Below are 22,767 nucleotides of genomic sequence, written 5' to 3'. Positions count from 1 at the left end.
CCACCCGTTTGTGACAGCCCCTCCTGTGAATCGCGCAGCTGAGCAGCCTATGCACACACACAGACACATCCTTGTTTCTGGAAGCAACGGCAGGAATCCCGAATCTCCCGACTTTAAGAGTTTCATAAACACCAGAGAAGGAGAAGGTAGTGTTTTATGAAAAATCATGGAATCATTGAATGTTAAAAGGTGGGAAGAGACTGCAAAGATCATCCAGTCCCAGCCCTGATGCCATGGCCAGGTTGCTTAAGGCCTTATCCAGCGTGGCCTTGAACACTGCCAGGGATGGACATCCCCAGCTTCTCTGGGCAAACCTGCCAGTGTCTCACCACCATCAAAGTGGAAATTTTCCTAATACCCAACCCAAATTTCCCCTCTTTCAATTTGTATCCATTGCTCCTTGTCCTCTCACTTACAGTTCATAGTGAACAGTCCCTCTCCATCTTCCCTGTAGGCCCCCTCCAGATATTGCAATATTCCTATGAGGTCTCCATACAACCTTCCTGTGTAAATTGTGCCTAAATTTGATCCTCTGTGTTAATGTGGAGTCAGCAGGGAGTGTGCCTCGTGAAGGGGAGTCTGGCATGGTTCATCAGTGTTCTGGTAGAAGGCCGATTTGTCAATCTGCTCGGGATCAGATCCATATAAATAATTGCCCTGCAGCTCATTCTGCAACTCACATTGAGACTTGTTCCACAAAATGCCCTGATTGTCATTTCCAGGTTTTGCTCAGATACTGAGCCTTCTTGCATCCCCTCAGCTCCCTCTGAAGTTCAGCAGAACTGCAAGGCATCCAAAGGAAGTATTCTCAGACAAAACTTTACTCATATCAGTAGAATCACAAGGATTTGTAGAAGTATTTGTGTGTGCAAAGGATTTCAGCATTAGACCTTTCATACATCAGCAGCACAGAGCACAGAACTGTCTCAGACTGTAAGGCTGAAAAGCCATACATCTATCCCAAGCTATGTGTACAAGTTTACAAATTGCAGTCTTGGAATTTCTTCCTGGGAATCTTAGAGCCAAAAGTGAGCTCTGTTATCATCTCACACCAAAGAGGCATTGAGTTTCACCTGATAACCTCAGTGTATCTATAGTTGCACATGGGTTTGGATAGCTGCTCAGACAGATGAGATTAAAAGATCAGGGTTAAATTCTTTCCCTGAGCTTCAGTGAGGACAGGATTTTACCCTCAATCTCCGATCAGTGTTGTCATACTGACTTATTATTAGACTTCTTGAGGGGGGTGGTGAGTGGATTTTTTTCCTGTTTGTTTGTTTTGTTAGTTGTGAGGTCAGGATAACGTTATCTCTGCTCTGTGAGTTTTCACTCACTCTGTGAGTGAAACTGATGATCATCATCATGGCAAAAGCTTCTTTGAAGTAGCTCTTTTTAAAAGATGACTAGCCCTGCCCACATTTTCACCACCCTGAGGTGTGTGAGAGATGTGAGATGTGAGCTGTGTCTGCATGTTGTATTGCCATATAAACTGTTTTGGGTAGGTGTGTTGTCTACACCAGCGGGACATGGCAATGCATGTATGGCTCTGAAAGTCCTGCAACATCCCTTTCACATGGAAGGTGTTTCCTGGTTTGTGTTTATTTCTTTTTCTCTCTGCATTGCTGACAACTTGTATTGTGCAATACAGCAATGTCCATCACAGTGATGGTTTACTCCACTTCTTTTCTCTGTCTCTCCATACCTTGTGGGAATTTGGCCCATTTTTTGCAGTGAAGTAGTCCAAGGCATTTCAACTGTGCCACCAAATTAATTAGAAGTGCTTAGCTAATTGGGAAACATAACCAGTCTGTTCAGTGCTTGTTTCTTTCAAATAACAAAGGGTATCTCATTCAGAGTGACGCCTCACTCTCTATTTATTACTACTAGAAACTATCTTACTTTAAATCTTTCGGAAAGTCTCATGAAGTCACTTGATATTTTCTGCCTAACTTAAAATACAGTCAGGCATTGTTTTGTTGGTTTGGGTTTTTTTTTTTTTAACTTTAGTCTCTGTGGAAGTCCCTACAAGAAGGGGTATTTCTCACAAGCATTGTGGAGGCTATACCTTGACGGGAAAAAAGGAAGAGGTCTTTCCCATTGCCAGTACTCATTTTGCTGAAGTTCTGTGAGTAATAGAAAATTCCAGAAAGATTTATTATTCATAACTAAGTCAGAATGGAAGGTGTTACCTCTTCTGGAATGCCCAAGATGGAACCATACCTCACTGTTAGCGCTGTGTATTAGATAAGAATGTAACTATTAAAACATTTTGAAATTAGGCTGAGTTTAGCCAGCTTACAGGCAGTATTAGCAGTACTGTAAAGACTGAAAATCCTGTGATTTCCTGTTTCAGCTTTGTGTCACACCATTACATAGACTGTTTCTGATTAATACTGCAAAGTGGGTTTGGGAACTTCCAGATGAAATGTCCTAAAAATAGGGCAGAGTTTACTATGATCTTGATTCAGATTAATTTATAGGGTGTAGTCTGAAGAAGTTAAGCTTTTTCATGTATCTAGGTGACACTAAAGTGGCTTCTTAATTTCTTCCATCTGGAAGGAAAAGCAACTCATTGCAAACTTTACCCAAATATTCAGTGGCGCTCCTGTCCATACCTACGTGCATTTGTTAAACATGGTCTTCAGTTTACCCACAGTATATTTTTAATATAATATTTGGGCTTTTAAGATGGAATTTCTCTTTCTTTTGATGTTGGATTTGGTTCAGACCTCTTTAGAAGTTGCATTCTCTCGTTCATAGACGTCTTCTTTGACTGATACGATATTTAATCTTCTGTCATCCCAGCCAAGATGTTGTGCATGATGAATTAAACATCCCTGCTGTTTTCTTTGATCACAGAAATAACAATTACTCCATTATTATAATCTCCTCAACTTGTCATAAGGTTTGCATAGCTTAGATGGAAAAGACTAGTTAGATAATTGATTCCACTCTCTTGTTCAGACAGCTTATATTTGAGCAAGAGACAGATCCCCCAGCCTTGGACCCACCTACCAGAAGTGAAACTTTGTGAAACATCAGAGTCTTCTGTGTGTTGGGGGTCCCCTTTGGCCAGACAAATTTACCTGTGTGACCAACTATGAAAATTTTTTAATGTCTTTAACTTGGAGTTTATTTATCTGATGCCTTGTTTTTTCTTTTCAATTATCTGACAATGTAACAATCAATATTTCCAACTGAAGTGAAGTTTAGGCTTCCTGAAACTGAGTGCCGCTGTTCCACCAACAGAACAGACAAGAACAATGCTATTGATAGAATTAAAAGCCTGGCATTGAAGACGAAAAACAAACCAAAGCTCTCTAGTGCCTGCTTTTCCTGTCTGGTGCACTGTGTATGTTTTACCAGAAAGCAATTGTAATGTGTGTGACTGCTTTAGGGGCCAATACTTTCACAGCAGAGCCAGTCTTGAAAGCCTTGCATAGTTATCACTTCTATTCCATGGCCCTGTCTGCTGGGCTTGCAGTTCCCACAACAATTTAGTAGTCTTTCTGGATTTGATCCAAAGAGAATTATCTCAGTGGGAATTATTTCAGTTGGCTGTGGGTGACATAAAACATTACAAAATAGTAATTGTAAAGGAGTCTATTCTGCCATCACACACCTGAAAGCACCATGTGGCTTAGTATCTTACATTTATATAGCATTCTTTCCCATAAAATATTCATAAGATTTTTATAGATTGATAGTAGTTCAGTGCTTTTAACAAATTTTCATGCGTCCAGCTGAGGTTCCAGAGAACTGATGTTTGCTCATGCAGATCCCTTCAGCATGACCAGGTTCTTTGTCTGTCCAAACCCACTGAATCCAGAGCTGAAATGTGCCTGCCCTTGTGGAATAGGGTTGTTAGCAGTCCACAGCAGCACTACACTACATCTTGTGCCCAGGTGAGGATATCCTACTCAACAGAAACCGTAGGTCATGCTTGCAAATAAAGATTCATTCCCCTGTAGAAGTTTGCTTCAAAACCAATCACTGATTTTTTTTTCCATTTTTCTATGAAAACCTCTGCAAAAGATCACACCTTAAAGATAAATGGGGTGTGCTTACATCATAGAATCATAGCATGGTTTGAGTTGGAAGGGACCTTAAAGATCATCTTGTTCTAACCCCTCCCACTGTAGACATATCATGATGTGTGCATATATATGTATTAAAAAATCAAAGGATAACATTTTGTTCGGCACTAGACATCCTCATGCCAAGACATGCAAAGTACAGTTACAGACGAAAGAAAGGGACTGCTCAGTCACCAGCACAATGCTTGCAATCATTAATGCCTTTTCCCTGGCTGTCACTCAGATTAGTTTGCAAAATTGTCTGTCTCACAGTGTTGCTGTCACCCATGCCAGCTGCAAACATGCTTCTCTTTTCCTTTCAGAGACTTCCCCAGGAGTTGCTGAAGTGACTTTTGTGGAAAAGGAGCCAGCTGAACGCCACACAATCGTCTCCTGGGAACAAGTGAGTGTTTTCCTGATAAAACTGCAGTGAGGTCAGTTTGAATGTGCAACAGCCCATGGAGAATGTCAAGTGTAATGGCAACCTTGTGTTTATGAGACAGCTTGTTACCAAGTTTGATGTGCAGTGCAGCCTAAGCAGGTGTTGTTGGGTTTTTCTTAATCAAGTATCACTGTTTTAGGCTGTCACATGCACCTGGTTTGTTAGAGAAACATCATCAGTGTGGGTACATTCAGCATGACAGCTCTAAAAAAAACACATAACTGTAGTAGGCAGTGGTGACTCAATGGGGAGCAAACAGTTTTCTGACTCAGGTCCGAAAACATTTTCCAACTCCCGTCAAATAAAATGAAGCAGTGCTTTATTATCCATGGCCATTAAAGGTAAGGCCTCAAGCTGGCAAATAACACTAAGCTACCCAGTTTGTTCCAGTTATCTTTTTCTATTTTAAGTCTAAGCCATTCGCTTCAGTTTCTCATATCCCTTTTTTTCACCCCTTCTTTGGCTACCCAACCCAATCTCTTGGCTAGGACATGTCCCGTTGCCTGTTGTAGGAGACTGTGAAGGACACGTGCTACCTTCACTCTGCATTATCTGACCTTACTTCATCAATCTGTGTGATCAGAGAGCTCCTGTAAACTATTGTGTGACTCAGGGCATTTTCATTTCCTTTTTGGAATACACATTTCTTCATAAATCCCATGGCCGTGGTTGAATAACTGCTTGGTAGGTGTTGCATGTTTAGGGATGGGACAGCAGAAGCACTGTGGCCCTTGGAAAGGGACATGGCAGAGAATGGAGGTGAGTGAATCATCCTCCCTCAGCTCTAACCCTGGTTGTGGCCTAAAGCAGCTGCTCCCAGAGACTGCTCTTGTTACCACTGCATAAAATACCTTCCCCTTTGACACCGTGCCATTTACTGCTTTTCCTAAACAGTGAGGAAAAGTCTTACACTAGTTTTGGCAATGCCTTATTCCAATTAGTGACATTTATCAAGAACATATATTAAAAAAATATATATATATATATATTCCAGGTCAGAATGTGTGTGGTGTAAACCTGTGTGTTACTTACTGGAACTTGTCCAGAAGTCAGCAATTGTGGTCAGGGAGAAATGTCCTGTTTTTCAGGTTTGTGTAAACCGATCCCTGGTTTCCTGTAGCTGTTGTTCAGGTATTGGGTTACCTGAGCTGGAAAGTTTGAGGCACCATGACTGTAAGCCCGCTCAGGTCTGGGAACACAGAGTAATATTTGCTCATTCTTCTGTTGAGTGGAGAGGACTGCTTCTCCTGGACATGGTGCTCATTCCTCTCATTTTCAGGCGCTGCTTCTCCTCTAAACTAAAATGGGTTTATTTCACAACTGAGCTATTCTTGTAAAGCCAGACAAGTGCTTTAGACGAAGCACTTCATTCAGGAGAAGCCAAAACAAATTTCAGTTCCCACCCTCCCCCCCACTACCCAGCAATGGACTAAGTCAATTGTGGATGTAAATGTTGAAAGTTAGATGAGTACAGTTGTGTTGGACTTCTAATAGTGGAGGACTTGGCTGTCTGTTTCTTTGGTTTTGGTTCCCTTTTCTTTGACAATTTTTTTAATTAAAAAAAATTCAAGTTCCCTTCTCAAATTAAAAGGTAACTGGATTTTTTTCCTTTTTTTTTCCCTTGAGCTATGGGGATGAAGTGTGACTCTAACCCAGTCTACACAGTTACAGGACAAAATGTGCTGCTATGATGATTAAGTGGAATGCACTCAACAATTCACAAAGCCATTCCAGGATGAACTTGTACCTAATTTTTCCTGAAACCTACCTTTCTTGAATTTGAATACATTTGTTTTTATCGGATTTATGGCCACTAGGTGGCAATACTTATACACATAATCATTTCTCCATGGCTGAGATTTTTAACACGATTTCATCAGAGTATATTTTTAACTTCCCTATGAAGTTAAAACTATGAAAATAGTTTCATATTTCGTTATGAAACTATTTTCAAACTATTTGAAACTATTTTTCTGTGATGTAGGAAAAACTGGTGAAACTGTTCCCAAAACTACATTATTTTTCCCCCAACAACTTCCCTATTAAGACTCATGTTGCAGGGCATTCCACAGACTCACCAAATAAAAGCTTTGTTCTTTAGATTATTTAATGGAATAAATTTTTCCAGTCCTATTTCAGTTTTGCAATTGTTTTACTGAGAAAAAAATCCAGGTGTTCAGAAGTTCTTAAAAGAAAATCAACCTTCAAAAATTATTAATTAACATATTGTTTTATTCATGCTGGGTCTATGCTTTTTTGTTTCCATCAGCCATGATTTCTAAATTGTGCTGTGCCATGTTTGTGCTACTACGTAACTGGATGCTGCTGTGTTTTAAAATCTCACCTTGCTGAGATTAAAATAATCTTTAAAATTTTAAGCTTGTTGAATGTCCCTTAGCTGCCATGAAGCTTTGCAGGGGAAGCTGAGCTTCATGACAGGAGTTAGTGCAGTAAGGCTGTAGGAGAGAAGAAGAAATGTTTCCCAGTGGAAAGAGCTGCTAAGTGTTACATGTCAGGAAATCAAGCTGGAAATCGCTCCTGAAGAATTTATTGGAAATCAACACACACACAAAAATGCTTAAGGTGTATGATTGCCAAGTGTATTTACATGGGTAAAGCATCCCTTCTCCTAAAATTGTAAGCAGTTCATTATATTTTAATAAAACCAGATTTTTCAATGTTTCCTCATATTTAAACCTACTAAGTTGTTACCTTTTCCCCAAGAGAGACAAGAAGTACAAGAGGGAGTAGAGACAGTTACCTGGTCACCAGAAAACCAGTGCTAATAACCATTTCATCCTAAGAAATCTTTCCCACTCCTAAAATTAGGCTGGCAATGGTTCTACTCCCCTCCACATGCAATTTTTAGAAATAGGTGTTACACTGAAATACTGCTAGGAGGCACTCTGGTGCAGTGTCTGAATCACATTTTCTTTCTTGTGTCAGCTGGAAGAAGAATGAGTCACTCACATCCTTGTTTTGGTTTTCAAAAAATAGAAAACTGCATTTTTGTTAGAGGGACACAGGTACCTGAGACCATTTTCTCTTTTTCTTCTCATTTGTTACTTGGGAGAAAAACCTGACCCACACCTGGCTTTCAGGGACTTTCAGTACCTTTCAGGCGTTAGAAAGTGAAAAGATCTCCCTCAGCCTCCTCTTCTCCAGTCTGAATACCTCCAGCTGCCTCAGCCCCTCCTCTCAGACCTGTGCTCCAGACCCTTCCCCAGCTCTGTTTCCTTCTCTGGACACACTCCAGCCCCCCTGGTGTCCTTCTTGCTGTGAGCAAACGAAGCTGAGCACAGATTCCAGGAGTGCCTCAGCCGTGCCCCCAGCACAGGGGGATGGGCCCTGCCCTGCTCCTGCAGGCCCCTCCATGGCTGACACAGGCCCGGTGCCTTTGACCTCCTTGGCCCCCTGGGCACCCCCAGCTCGTGTCCAGCCACTGGAAACCAGCACCCCCAGGCCCTTTCCCACTCAGCAGCTTTCCAGCCACGCTGTCCCAGCCTGGAGCTGCAGGGGTTGCTGTGACCCAGGGACAGGACCCAGCACTTGGCCTGGTTGAACCTCACACAATTGGCCCTGGCCCATGGATCCAGCCTGTGCAGATCCCTCTGCAGAGCCCCCCTGCCCTCCAGCAGATCAGCACTCACACCCAGCCTGGCTTTGTCTCCAAGTGACTAAAGGAGCTCTTGATTCCCTCACTCAGATCATCAATAAAGGTAAAAAACAGCACAGTGCAGAGCCCCCAGTACAGAGCCCTGGGGGACACCGCTAGTGACCAGCTGCCTGCTGCAAGTGATTCCATTCACCAGCACTCTCTCGGCCAGGCCAGCAGCCAGTTTTAACTCAGAGAACAGAGCATCTAAGCCACAAGCAGCTGGTGTCTCCAGGAGAATTCTATGGGATACAGTGTCAAAGACTTCTCTAAAGTCCAGGAAGTCAGCATCCCCAGACTTTCCCTCATCCACTAAGAGGGTCACTGTGTTATAGAAGGACATTGGGTCAGGCAGTAATGCCTTTCACAAACCCATGCTGGCTGGGCCTGATCCCCTGGACCTCCTGTAGGTGCCATGGGATGGGCACTCAAGAACATCTCCATGGCTTCCCCAGCACTGAGGTCAGGCTGACAGGCCTGTAGTTTCCTGGTTCCTCATTCAAACCTTTACACACAATCCAGGAACCTCCTGAGCTGCTCCCTCTCTGCTGCATAGTGTTTCCAGCACATGTCTGGAATGTCATCCTCCTTGCTTCTACAGCATTTCTTTTTGAGTCTCTTTTTGAAGTATGCACTCAGAATGTGCACCTTCAACAGTCCTTCTTGGCATCCTTCTTGTCCACCCTTAATATTAGCCAAGCCTCCCATCTCTGATCCCCGTGAGCACAGGATCTACCCACGTTGAGCTTGCCTTGTGGCTGTGACTGTGGGAGAGATGGGAAGTGGATCCAGCAGGGCCAGTGCATGAGGAAAGCTATGTTTCTTCAAGCTGCATGATGGGGAACAGGCTGGAGGACTTTTGGGAGGTAAGTAGTGTTTCTTACCCCGTGTTCCCCCTCTTGTTTAGCTTTATAACGTGTTGAAAAACTGGCTGCACAACAATATCCTCAAGAGAACTTTGAAGTCCTGTTCTCTGCAGCAGGGGATCAAGTCTACTGCAGCCCCAGAAAATCAAGGTGATGTCCTGGGAGCTCCCCAGGTCAGGTTTATTAAACGTGCAAGAACATTTCAATATGTTACATAAATTAACATCAACATTCAATGATAGCTAGGACAAACCAGCCATAAAACTGCAGGACATGCGGGAGAGAAAAGGGTTGCTAGTGATATGGACTAATTCTTGGAAGCCCTGAGAAGTGACATGAATACCTTCCTTCTCTCCCCAGAAGCTGGGTAAAACTCATTCATGTTTTAGAGAAGTCTCTCTAGAGCTATATGTTTGGATTGCTTTCTGTTTCTTTAGTATATTTGCTTGAGAGACATTCTTTCAACAGTGTTTCAAGTGAATTGCCATATGTCAGGGTTCTTAGCTTTGGATCCACTTCTAATCAGGTCCTGGCCACAAAAACTAGATTTTCTTATTTTTCTCTGTACTCAATGGACTGTGCTTTCTTGGGAGACTATTTTGAGATATTACAAAAAACAAAGAAAAGGAATAGACCTCTCACACCATATTAAGCACTTGGGATTTTTGTTTTATGAGCTGATGAGTGTAACCAGATAACTGGAATGAAAACAGCTGCTTGCCAGGGCTGTGGTTAAGCCAAGTCTGACATGTTATTTAGAGTGTATTTTGTGGGGCTGGAGAACAAAACCCTGACAACTAGCAGTTAAGCAAGAAGATCACTGAGTTTGATAAACCACTGGTAGTATATAGTATCTTGTTTCTCTGACTTCTGTCAGAAGATTACTGTTCTGATGTCATGTGGTCACGTGACTAAGCACAATATGACAGATCAATCAATCCTTTCCATCAGATGAGAGAAATGGGTGCTAATGAAGTTTTCTATTTACAGGCCTTTTTCTGTAGACCCCAGACCTGCTCTGGTACTGCATTTTCTACCCGTATATTTTGCACCAGTAGGGTTTAGAGAATCCTGAAATAAATTCAGACAGCAGCCATCTGGAGAAACATTCACATGTTGATCTTTTTCAAAGGAGGATTCAGAGCATAAAACCTATTCAGATGTGATTTTTCTCTTGTCTTAGCTATATTTGCTTAATTGGGCTGTGCCTGAGTTGTAGCAGGATTTATGTGGATACTACAGTGGAAGTTTTTAAACCTTAGATTTTGTCATCCTAGTGGATCTGGTTCTCCTGCTTGGAGAAGAACACCCACTGAAGCCAGGAGACCCATTCACATATGTGTTTTTACTGCTGCAATGAATTAGTTTGAACTGGGGATTTGAAATGTAGTCGAAGTGTTATGTTAACTTTTGTACTCTGCTGAGGCTTTGTAGCAGGTCTGTCATAGTTTCTTTCTTCATAGTTTTAGCCATAGTCACTGTGCTTACAGGTACAGCTTGAAACTGGAAGTGATGAAAGCACAGCATGAAATTATAAATATTTAGGACTGAGGAGAACCACAGAAGAAGGTGTGTTTGTTAAAGGCATTTGAAGAACTTCAGATATGTCCATGTGGTTTATTAATCACCTTAAACTTACCACCAGGTCCTCAGCCATCAGCAGGCTCTTGTCGTAGGATGGTAAATTCTTCTAAAAACAGCCTCTGCAGTGTCAGGTTATCTGCTTTAAGACCTATGGACCCTGAAGATTTTCTCTATCTGGATTAAGAAGGCTCTGAGCTAGTGACCAGGCTGCTTGATGAGGCAAGTAAAGTGACCTGCCCTGTTGCAAGCTGCAAAGCCATTAGTGTCTGGGACTCTTCAGGAGCAGTCAATCAACATTAATGGATGTGCTTTAAAAGTAAATTAACAAGCACAAGGTTGCGGGCAGATTAGGTGCTCCTACATATCATGTACACCCCAGTTTAGGAGACAGAGACTATACCAACTGAAAAAAAAGTGTCTGTGAATAAGGCTTTAACAGGCAGAAAGGCTGTTCTGGTCCTAGGGGAGGGAGGATGTGTGAACAGGATGAGACCAGTGCCTTCCCTTGCTCATCCAGCAGCTGGTGACTCGAGGCCAGCATTGCAGCTGGATTCACAGCTGGCAGGTTGCTCTTGATGGATAGATACATCTCTCTTCTCTTGAAATGTTAAAAAATTCATGCCCCAAGTGAAGCAGAGATATTTGAACTGCATGTGCATCTTCCTTTTCCTTTGCTACTGTTTACTAGAATATTCTATCTTTATTTAATGAAACTTTTCCATAAGGAGAGTGGTGCAGGCCTTGGGCAAGTCAGCATACACAGATTGTGGAACCTCCATCACGGGACACTCTCCTGAGTTTTGAGGTCTGATACTTTGGGAGCCCTGAATGTGACTATTTTAAATTAGAACTCATTGGAGTCAACCTGTTTTTTTCTCTAAAAGTTACAAACAGACCAACAAGTAACTCTTTTAGTCATGCTTGTTGTTTGTGTTTTTAAAACTGGCAGGCTTCTATTCTGTTTAATTTTATGTACTTGACACTTACGCAAGAGCAGAGGGTCGCTGGTCTGCAGCCAGTCGTGTCCCCCAGAGGAGAATCTACAAATGCCTATAGTTCTTTGGGCTTCTTTTTGTTCTGAGGATTAAGCTTTTATCCTTCCATCCTTGTATTTGCAGTTCAGCTGAAGAGTCTAAGTAAAGAACGACTCCTCCCTCAACCAACACAGGTATAGGAGAAGTTTTCTGGTTCCTAGAAACTCGAGTTCACTGGGGTTGCTTCTTTCACTGGTGGCTCAAAAGGAAGCAGGCTTAGGAGCCACAACCATTCACTGAAGTTTGGAGGGGTGAAGCCAGACCAGCAGATTTGTGAGTCTGGCTTTGCATGTGTCTGCAGACATGCTTTTTGTTAAGTGAAATGTCCAATCTACTTGAGTATGTGCAGCTTCTGAGTCTAGGCTTCTTACACTTACTTGGAGCTGAAATCCCTCAGAAGAAGAGAGTCATTGTGCTAATATTGTACATGCTTTAGTGGAATGGGTAAGTTTAGTCTGATTTCACTTAAAGCAAAACCCTACTCTTTTAAGCTATATATATGAAAAAGCTAATTGTTCTGATTTATATGAGTTTGGAGTGGCTGCTAATCTCAAAAGGTAACACGATGTCTCAGTTTGGGAACAATGCTGTAATAATTTTATGATGACTAACTGCTCATTGTGAAATTTTCCCAAGCTACCTTTGTTAAGACTAGCAGCGTCCCAAGAAATACGCAGTTTTTTCCTCAAGGCTTTAGAATGAGATATTTGAACTGATTTGAGTCACCTTGGAGTGAAGCAAGAAACTTGGTGGCAAATATTTCTGTACCAATTTTCAGTTGTTCTTAAGGTTTGACACATGTTCTGCATTTTCCCATTACACTTTGATTGTTATTTGCAGAAAAACTCCTGTGTATTACCTGAGGATTTAAAGAACTTCTATCTGATGACCGATGGCTTCCAGATGACCTGGAGTGTGAAGACTGATGGTGAGTCCCTGTGTTCCCCTCCACTGACAAGCTCAATTCATTGCAGCCAGTCCTTCTTCTGCAGAACCTCTTTAATTTCAAACTTACTTTCTGCACAATCAATACACATCTCTCAGGACAAAATCTATTGTTTACATATTCTGGCATCCCACAAAAGAGGTGCGTATACTCTTTCTTTCTGACAAGAAACTAATTATTCATGACATAAATTCTGTTCTGTAATACACTGGCCATCTGTTGACACTCAGATTTAGGTGTGTCATTTAAACCTCATACCTAACTCCCTCTGTAGTTCATGTAGAGAGCAACAACTGTTATTATCCCATCGTATATCAGTAGGAAGAGTCACCCTCTGATAATGCTTCTTTCTCATTAAAATGTGTATGTACATGTTGGAGCCTGATCCTGCTTTCCACCAGCTTCATTTGCAGTCCAAGCTTCATTTCCGTCCTTGTTCGGCAAAAATCAGGTAGTTTGTTCACTCTGCAGCTCTTTTCCTGGCTCTCATTGCCTTCAGGCAGGGTTCTCCAGTTGGGCTGTGGACACTGCTTACTTCTGGAGATGGGTGTCAAATGCAGGGTCTTCCTCAGGAAGTGAAATGGCATTTCAGAGAGAGTTCATATCAGTGCTTTAGCACCTGTATGACTCCCATCATGTTTCAAGGGGGACTGATGACCTCTGTGGAGTCTTGTTTTCAGGGGTCACAAGTGCACAGAGACCAAGGCTGCTGGTACAACTGTCTTGTTTGAGCAAGCATCCAGCAGTGCCTTCTGAAACCCATCACACTGGCACATGGCTGAACAGGGTGCTTGCTGCCTTGATGTCTGCTAACAGTGTGTCCTCAGAAACACAGACAAATGACAAGTCCTGTAGGATTCTTTCAAGAGCACCCGCATGTTTATGCACTGATAAAATCCTCTGTGGAAGTGAGAACCAAGAGCATGTACCCTAAACAGATACATGGAGTGGAAGAGGACAAGCTGCCCAGTAAGCTGTGAATTTGTGGGTTGGTTTCTGATAGGAAAGGCAGTAGCAGGGAAGAGAGCTTTGAGGAAGAGGCTGTAGCTGAAATCCTGTAGCCAGGATTTTTAGTTTTTCACAGGACTGAGTTAACAGCTGCAGCACAGTCCTTGCCAGCAGTGTAATTCCCATACCTTTATAGTTCTGAGATGGTGTTGCATCACATGTAAGTGGGAGTCTGTGTTTGAAAAAGCCTCATTTTTGCTCTTGTATAACCATTCCTCACCTCACAGAGCTTGATGTCTGGAGGAAGATAAATGCCTCCCATGCCTTCCTGACACTGGATGTGATTAATGCTTGGGTTTGTTGCAGATACCCCAATGCCCCTGGGCTCCATGGTGATTAACAGCATCTCAAAGCTGTGCCGGCTTGGTGGTTCCTCTATGTACACTCTGCCTAGTGCTCCAACTCTTGCTGACCTGGAAGATGACACAGATGAGGAAGGTAAGGCATGGTTAACAGGCTAGAAAACCTGCTCTGTCTCATCCCTTTTGTTCTATTAATGTTAGAATATAGCACAAGATATGTGGGGCAAACACTTTTCCACCAGGTTGCTCAGGCTCCGTCCAGCATAGCTTTAAACACTTCCAGGGTTGGGGCATCCACAATTTCTCTGGGCGGCCTATGCCAGCACTTCATCACCCTCACACTAAAGAATTTTTTCCAGTATCAAATGTAAATCTGCCTTCTGTCAGTGTGAAGCTACTCCCCCTTATTCTGTCACTACATATCCTTGTAAAAAGTCCCTCTCCATCTTTCTTGTAGGCTCCCTTCCATGTACTGGAAGGCCACAATTAGATCACCCTGAAGCCTTCTCTTTTCCAGGCTGAACAAATCCAATTCTCTTAGCACCTCAGTTATCCCCCATGGCAGGGGAATTGGAACAAGATGGTCTTTAATGTCCCTTCTATTCTACAATACAGCAACAGAAAAGGTCACTCCAGGTGGATGGGGATTACTTGGTCTAGCAGCCTGGTCTAGAGAAGGGTGTGCCTGTCCCTGTCAGGGCATTTGGAGCAAGATGATCTTCAAGGTCCATTTCCAACCCAAACCATTCTGTGATTCTATGACTCTCTGTCTCCTGGGCTGAATCTATTATGTATCTGACTAGTTCCCTACAGCCTTGGCAGGTACATCTGGGTGCTGTGAATGTTGTGGGGATTAGTGTTATTTGCATCCTCTTTTAACAAGCTGTTTTGCCTTTTCCCTGTTTAAACTTTCACTTGAGCCTTGCTACAGTGATTCAGCTTCCAAAATCTTTGTGTGCTTAAGGTGTTAAATGAACAAAAGATAACAGATTTTGTTTTGGTAGTGAAGATAGCTGGAATTGGAAAAGTAACTGGTGTGTACATATAACTATGAGGCTACCCTGCCTAGAAATGCTGGGAATGCTGCTATTTGGAAAGAATAAAAAAGAAAAAGAAAGCCCCCTCATTTTGTCAGAGCTCTGACATCCACCTGGAAAAACCAAGAGGATAGGAGCACAGCCAGGTGTCACACCAATTTCTTAAAAGAGTGTTATTTCTTAAAAGAGTGCTATTTCTTAAAAGAGTGCTATTTCTTAAAAGAGTGCTATTTGATTTGTACCTCTGTAAGCTCTTCTAACTCCTAAATGTGGCTGAAAGTAGTTTTGATATTCCAGTTTGGCTGCAGTCCTGATCTTCTAGAAATGCTCAATGATGGTTGAGGTTCTCAAGTTGAATAAGAGTCAGATGTGATTGTTGAGAAGGATGCTGATGTCACACTGGAATGTATGGAGAAATATATATCTCTGCAATTTCATTGAAGTCTTGTCCCAAGAGAAAAAGAATAAATTGTTCTCCCTGTCCTGCTTAGAAAATAATAAATCAGGACAAAAAATGTAATCATATATGCAGCAGAAATAAAGGGCTTCAGTTGTGGCAGGGAAGATTCAGGATCCATGAGGAAAACTTCTAAGTGATAAGTGATGGATTTGGGTTGAGTACTTAGAGATTGTGCCTGTGCCTTCTCTAACACTGGAGAACTTTAAGAAAAGATTAGACAAACCTCAGGGGTGACATCTGTAAACCTTGGCTTGCTTAATGCCAGGGAGGAAATAGAAGTCAGCTTATCTGTTTCCAGCCATCTAATTTTGACTCTGTGGTTTGTTTTCCTAACAGAGATGAAAATTTTTCTCACTTTTTCAGGTTTTTTTTGCTTGGTTTTCTTTTAAACATAGGGAACTTAATAATTTCCATGAGGTGTGAATGTAATAGTTTGATTCAGTTCTTCATCAGCTGATTTATTAATGTATAAAACAGATAGGCTCTTTGCAACTGAGTCACAGTCAGTTTTCCAAACATGTTTCATAAATTTTTTTCCTTGCTTTCAGGTAATGGAGACAAACCAGAGAAGCCACACTTTGATTCTCGTAGTCTTATCTTTGAATTAGACCCATGCAATGGGAATGGGAAAGTCTGTCTTGTTTATAAGCATGCTGAACCAGGTAAGACTGAAAAAAGAAAAGTTACCTATCTCTTGTTGTGGATTGTATCTGGAGGTCACATGTGGAGAGTTATCTTGTATTTCTGATCTTCTTTGCAATTTGTAAGTGAAACTTTTACTGGGATGTCCTGTCTCCACAGAAGTCAGGAGCTAAATCTTAACTAGATCTAACATTTTCACTTTTAGTGTTGGAGTCTGAGTTATAACTTATGATTTCTGCATGCATAGAAACAGGGAAGTATTCACATGTACCTACAGACAATTGAGTTGAAACACAGAGCTCCACTAATCCAGTTACTTGCACGTCTTGGAGCAAAGCCATTACATTGTGATGAGAAAGGGTATAACTCTGCTTAGAAATAAAGTGTAGTTGGTAAAAAAAGCTGAGACAGAATTAGACTGGATCTTCCACCTTGTGCACAGATGCTGGGTCTTGAGGTGCTAGCTAGGCCAAAATGTGGCAGGAAGGGTTAATGGGAAGGTGAGAAGCGGGAGCTGAGCTGTTTGTTCTGACAGATACAGAGATAGCTGTTATCAGTGAGAGAGTAGTGAAACACCTAAGGCACTTGTAAAATAGTTGTCATCTGACACAGTGCACAGGTCACTAGATGTATGTGTGTTTACTGTGTAGGGTTGTGCAATTGCAATATACAGGTTCTTAAGAAAAATCCTGGGTTATTATCTTGTGCCTTTCATTGTGTGTGACTACAACTGCCATGGCGGGAAGTTCTTGTCATCTTGCCTCCCCATGTTAGTGATTTCAGCACATGCAGTTGATAATCTGGGCAAGGGAAGGGAGCATTGGTTACAGGTGTCAATGTCAACACAGGGGCAGTCTGTTTAAATGACGGTGTTCAGCGTCTCAATCTCCCAAGAAAAAACCTTCTTTTTATGCTACAAAGGATGTCACCACTAGAGAAATGTTTGATCACTGTGGAAAGATTTTGCAAAATGTGTTTTTGTTGGCAGCATATACTACCATGACTTCCAGACTCTGGACTCTATTCAGTAATCCAGATCACTGACAATTGAGTTAGTTGCTTTTTACTTTGTGGGGCAGATAAATGTTTGCCATAATTGTACTTTGAACATATACTACAAAGTTGCTGATGTCCAAGAATGTTGCATGTAGCATGTCACTCCCAGGTTGTGAAGGAACAGCATTGCATTCATGGTCCAGCATACAGCTAGTCAAATACCCCATGCACTGGGTCCACACTGGATGATGGGTAGGACACAAAAGGTTACAGTAAATAGGGCTAAATAGTAAATAGTCATCGCATCAAGCTGATAGCTGGTCACTGGTGGGGTTCTGCAGGGCTCCATCTTGGGCACAGTGCTCTTCAGTGTCTTCATGAACAGCCTGGACACAGGACTGGAAGGAGTGCTAAGTTTGTCCATTATATTAAATTGGGAGGAGTTGATGTCTCCCTCAAAGGCCTTGCAGAGTGACCTCAGCAAATTAGAGAGATGTGCAACCACCAACCGTATGAACTTTAACAGAGACTAAGTTCTGGATTCTGCACCTGGGCTGGAACAAGCCTGGAGGTACATGAAACAGCCCTTCTGATGAGTGTGTTGGGTCTCCCACCTGACAATGGCCAGGGGTTAAACGTAATACTGCAAAGCAACGGTGTCATTTGTGCTTGTTTTATTCTAGTGGTCTCCCCAGACACAGAGATCTGGTTCCTGGACAGAGCTCTGTATTGGCATTTCCTCACCAAAACCTTCACAGCCTACTACCGCCTGCTCATCACCCACCTGGGTCTCCCACAGTGGCAGTATGCCTTCACCAGCTATGGGGTCAGCCCCCAGGCCAAGGTAGGACTGCAGGGTCCAGCTTGTCAGTATTCTGCATAGGTATAGACCGGAAAAACATCTTACCACCTTTTGGCAAGCTGTCAGCTCAGGGGGACCTCCCTGCTGAGCCACTGAAGGGACCACAAGTTTTTTCCCATAACATGTTAACAATAATTTGTTTCATGGCAATTTGAATTCACTACTATAGTGTTAACCCCGCTTTTCTCTCAGAAGTTGGGCCTTGATAAAAATTATGACCAAAAAATGGCAATTTCAAGTCCTAGAGGTAGTTACAGAAGACCTCTACATAAACCCTTGTGAGCATTCCAGTGAGGCTTCTGCTGTTCTTCTGTGTTTGACTGGGCCTTCAGCCCTATCCTTGCCTCCTGTAAGAGAGCTGGGGATGGAGCTGATGATCCTACTGAACATAGCTCATAAGCCATCACAGTGTCTGTGCACCTTGGCAAGGTCTGTTGGGACTTGAGTGTCCTGCGCTTCACCCAGACACAACAGCTATCTTACCAACATGAGATTCCCTGGTCCTGTGTGCACATCAGAATTACTAAAATCACTACTGACTTCCCATCTAACAGAGGCTGTAGAATTTGGTTCTTCTCATTCCTGATGCCTTCCCTGTTACACTGCACTGGACTTTATCAGTCAAGGCTGTGGCACTGTGCTCTGCCTTTCTGTAACTTTCCTGCTATAAATATTTTATTATGTTCAGTATATTTGCAAACCTTAGGAGGAACCATTTGTATATTCCCTGATAATTTGCAGCCCCTGTTGGTTAAAATCCTCCTAGTTTGTTAACCATTATAATTTTAAAAGTTTCAAAGGGGGTATATTAAAGCTGTTTTCCACTAAGCAGTACATTAATAGATTATTATCTATATTTTGGTATTGAACTTCTGTATGTCCTGCTCAACACTTTGCTGGTGGTTTCACTGTGATTTGTAATACCTTAACTACTATAGTTTTATTTCTGACTTTGTTAATGGAAAAATAGAAAATCAGAAACAGAAACAATAAGGTAAACAAACGCAAAAATCTTTGTGTAAGGATTTTAAAAAATTCATTATTTTATGTGTGAAGAGAGGGAGGAAGATTACATTTTGAGAAATTCAACTAGTTGGTTTTCAGCTTATAAGCACATATAAATTCCAAAGGTTTTTTTATCCTTTCTGCTTATCTGAATCTAAATAAATGTAATTTAATTTCATTCCCTCCTTTTGCTTTTCCTCCTGTGGTGTAAATCAGGATATACTCTTTATAAGAATTACACTGCAGGAAAGGTGGTGTTAGGATTGTGTCTGGTTCTCCTCTTCCCTATCTGGAATGCAGTTCCAGGACTGGGGCTGTAGTATCCTTATCACAAGCACTCTTCCAAGTCCTGTAAACTGCAAACTGATAAGTGGCATAGGATTAAGATCAAGTCTTGGGGAAGACGGGGAGCAAGGTGGAATTGTCTAACTGCAGTTTGAATTTAACCTGTTCCTTCCCCACCATTCTGCCTTTCAGCAATGGTTTAACATGTATAAACCTATAACCATCAACACAGCACTCCTGTCTGAAGAAGCAGATTCCTTTGTGAACAAGCTAGACCCCAATAAGGTATTTAAAAGCAAGAACAAAACTCCAGTGCTCAAGAAAAAACAGCCTCCACAGCCACCAGGCTCCCAAAAGAGTCACACAAGCATGACCTCTGCCAAGACATCCTCACTAGCAGGGAATTCTTCAAGGAAGTGAGCCCGCTAGATCTGACCCTGGACAACATTTGCAATAAGCTTTGATGCTTTCTGCTGCAGTGTCTCTGTGGTTCAGACCAAGTTCCTTGTGCATGAATAGATGTGCCCATGGAAAACACATTGCAGCACTTGCATGAAATATAGCTGTGATGTGGATGTAGTTCCTGGAGGCTCTTAAAAAAAATTGATACATCAGTTTTATTCCCTTCTGCTACTTGCAGCATGTACTTTTCAGAGGGCATGAAGAAACTTTGATGTTACTGCTCCAAGGGGAAGCATTTGTTCCTGTACAACTGCAGCAGTGAAATGAAAGCAAATATAATTCACTGTAACTTTAACCAGACCAGTGCTGAAGTAGAGGGTGTGAAGATGTTTCTTCCATGTCCTTTGAAAGAAAACTATGCTGACCTTGCACGCTGTGGGAGCAGGCTGGAACCCACTGAACTGAGAAGTATCTTTCACTCCACATAGAATCAAACTCTGCACTTCCCTGTGCTTCATCCAACTTTTGCTCTGAGATTCATGGTACAATGGGACTTGAGACTTCCATGTCTCTGCATTAGCCTAGCCACTTGCTCTGCAGCCCGGACCACTTTTTGGCCTTCAAGCTGTCCTAGATTGGAAGGCAATATGTGTATTCTATTTGCCATCTGTGAGAGGTGTGGCAGTTATCTTCTGTTAATTGGGCAGTTTTCTTTATCTCTTCCACAAACCAATCCTCACTCCCAGGAGATACCTGCTGTTAATGGGCCATTGAGTGTCACTGCATGACTGATAAAAATTACAGCATCCCATTGTGAGCTGCTTCACCACGGGAGAGGAGCCAAGCATTCCTACCTGGATATAATCTGAGATTTTGGGACACCAGAACAGCCTTTCCGCTGTATTCCCAGAGGAGCAGCTGCCTTTTCCACTGGATCTTCAGAGGAAGACCAAGCCCATCTACACCACCACTGGACCTTCAGAGGAAGACTACACCTTTCTACAGGATCACTGCTCCAACAGAACCACACCTGCTACTCCAGGAGGGCTGCAGCCACCATTCCAATTGGACTGCTACCAACACCCTGACCCACAGGGTGTCAGGTGATATTCTGACTCTGTCAATGTTGTTTTGTATTACAGCATTGTTTATTTTATTTTTATTTTCTTCTGTAATAAAGAACTGTTACTCCTGCTTCCATATCTTTGCCTGAGAGCCCCCCCTTAATTTCAAATTTATAACAATTCAGAGGGAGGGGGTTTATAGTTTCCAGTTCAGGAGAGGCTCCTGCCTTCCTTAGCAGACACCTGTCTTTTCAAACCAAGACGGTGCTGTATCTTTTCAGATGGTAACACAATTTGCAATAATCCTGAAGCCAGAAGCTGCAAGATCCTTTGTTGCCTCCCTGTGTGCGAATTGCTGAGCAGAGAGTCAATGGTGTTGAGTCCCGTCAGCCAGGAGGACCCCTTGGTTTGTCACACATTCATTTGCAAAGCTGTCCCTTGAAACAGACACTTTTCAGTTGGGCAGGATCTCACCAGGGGCCACTGAGATCCTACAACCTTAGAAGCCCCTGATGCTGTTTTCTATACTGTAAGTTTTCATGTTAGAACTGCACTTTAACCCATTCACTGGTGGTTTTCAGTTACTCCTGTTTGTTTGCATTTCTCTTCTATGCTATTCTGTCTTCCAAATACGCTGGAATCATGGTAGCACCCAAAATATTTTGTGCCTGAATATGGAAATCGAAATCACTGTCTTCAAATAAGCATTGACTATTTAAACAGCATCATCCCTAATTTTTGAAAAACCATCACATAATTACACAAGACAAACCTACCTCACAGGGATGTTGTGAGGCTTTCATGAGTATTTGTATGGCCTTCAGAAAGATGAAGCCATCCTGTAAGTGCTTAATAGTATTTTAATAAATATTTGAATATTTTCCTCCAAAGTGATTGGGTATTTGAAGATGCTTTGGGGATCACACGGACGTGGGATGCAAAGGCAAGAGCAGTGCTCAGGATGGATTGTTTGGGGTGCTTCTTCAATGCAGTAGAGAATTTTCCCTGAGAAGAGATGGGTTACAGTGCTTTTAGCTTATCCCTCTTGAGCTACTCAGAAATTCCCAGTTTATTTCACACAGGCCAGAAGACTGAACTTTGTGGCAGCTGTTCTACTTCTGGCCTGCAGAAGTGCAAAATCTCTGCAGCCACCAGCCCCTGCTCAGGTGTATTTTGCCGCTTTCAGCACTGCCAAGGGCCCACCTTCAAATGCCATTGCTGCATGGCCTAGCAGCCACTCTCTGCCACCCCCAGATGACAAGAAATCCTCCAGTGCACCCTCCCAAGCCCATGTGCATCTTGAGACAGGTGAAGATCTGTTCTAGCTGCTCTACTGACATAAATTGAGCTCTAATGAGAAAGCACACATGTCAGTACTTCCCACCCAACCCCACCCCATGGCATAGCAATACCTCAGTTATGCTTTTAGTATTGGGATGGGAATGACCATTAAATCCAGTAAATGCCCTTTTCTGGAATTCTGTGCAGTTCTGTCACTTCCTGCTCTTGGAGAACTCTGTGTTGTTTGTTTATGGCACCCAGCCCTGGGACTGCAGTTATGTGCTTGGCATACATAACGTACTTGCTTGAGCACTTTCTAGAAAAGTTAAGACCATTGTCACCCTCCGGGGAACTGGCAGCTTCTGATAGTGTTCTGTCTCTAATCCAGTGATGCCTCAAACTTGTAAGGCTGTTGCAGGCCCACTTCCTCATTCAGATGGAGGTAGCAGAATTCGTGTAGCAGCAGGGCAAGGTCTTACATTTCTCATGCATTCAGAGGTAGGAAAAAAGTAGGGGGGGGCCAGTTTTTTCAAGATTTTGAGACACTGTCACGGAAGTTCTCTGACTTCTTTCCTGTGGTGGTAGTTGGTATAGCTCAAGTCTAGAGTGCCAGTTCAAAGAACACATGGTTCTTTCCTGCCAGCATGTTGCAGCAGAACTGTGGCAGGATTCAGGAGACCCTGTAGTTTAGTTTAGGAATTTTTTAATGCTTCCTGAATGTTCAGATCAAAACCAACAAAATAAAAAACAAGCCCAAAAAAAAAAACCCAAACAACCCAACAGGTTCATGTTTCTATTTTAGACTGTCCTTGTTCTTCTC

The 22,767-nt window shown here is 42.5% G+C and overlaps 1 protein-coding gene across 1 annotated transcript; it reads left to right on the top strand.

The window, feature by feature from the left end:
* The first annotated feature begins 4,404 nt into the window (after nt 1–4,404).
* On the top strand, nt 4,405–21,261 carry TPGS2 (tubulin polyglutamylase complex subunit 2). Its single transcript, XM_014308636.2, has 6 exons — nt 4,405–4,479; nt 12,498–12,585; nt 13,918–14,049; nt 15,959–16,072; nt 17,732–17,892; nt 19,393–21,261. The coding sequence occupies exons 2-6, from the start codon at nt 12,543–12,545 to the stop codon at nt 19,618–19,620; spliced, it is 678 nt and encodes a 225-aa protein (XP_014164111.1). The 5' UTR covers nt 4,405–4,479; nt 12,498–12,542; the 3' UTR covers nt 19,621–21,261.
* The last annotated feature ends 1,506 nt before the right edge of the window (nt 21,262–22,767 follow it).

This window comes from Geospiza fortis, unplaced genomic scaffold (genome assembly GCF_000277835.1).
Source record: "Geospiza fortis unplaced genomic scaffold, GeoFor_1.0 scaffold49, whole genome shotgun sequence".
NCBI classification, from domain to species: Eukaryota; Metazoa; Chordata; class Aves; order Passeriformes; family Thraupidae; genus Geospiza; species Geospiza fortis.
This window is presented reverse-complemented; position numbering and strand designations above follow the sequence as displayed.

Coding starts and splice junctions, on each gene's coding strand:
- TPGS2 (XM_014308636.2), top strand. CDS start 12,543: ATGACCGATGGCTTCCAGATGACCTGGAGTGTGAAGACTGATG. Junction 12,586..13,917: donor CTGGAGTGTGAAGACTGATG/GTGAGTCCCTGT, acceptor GGTTTGTTGCAG/ATACCCCAATGCCCCTGGGC. Junction 14,050..15,958: donor AGATGACACAGATGAGGAAG/GTAAGGCATGGT, acceptor CCTTGCTTTCAG/GTAATGGAGACAAACCAGAG.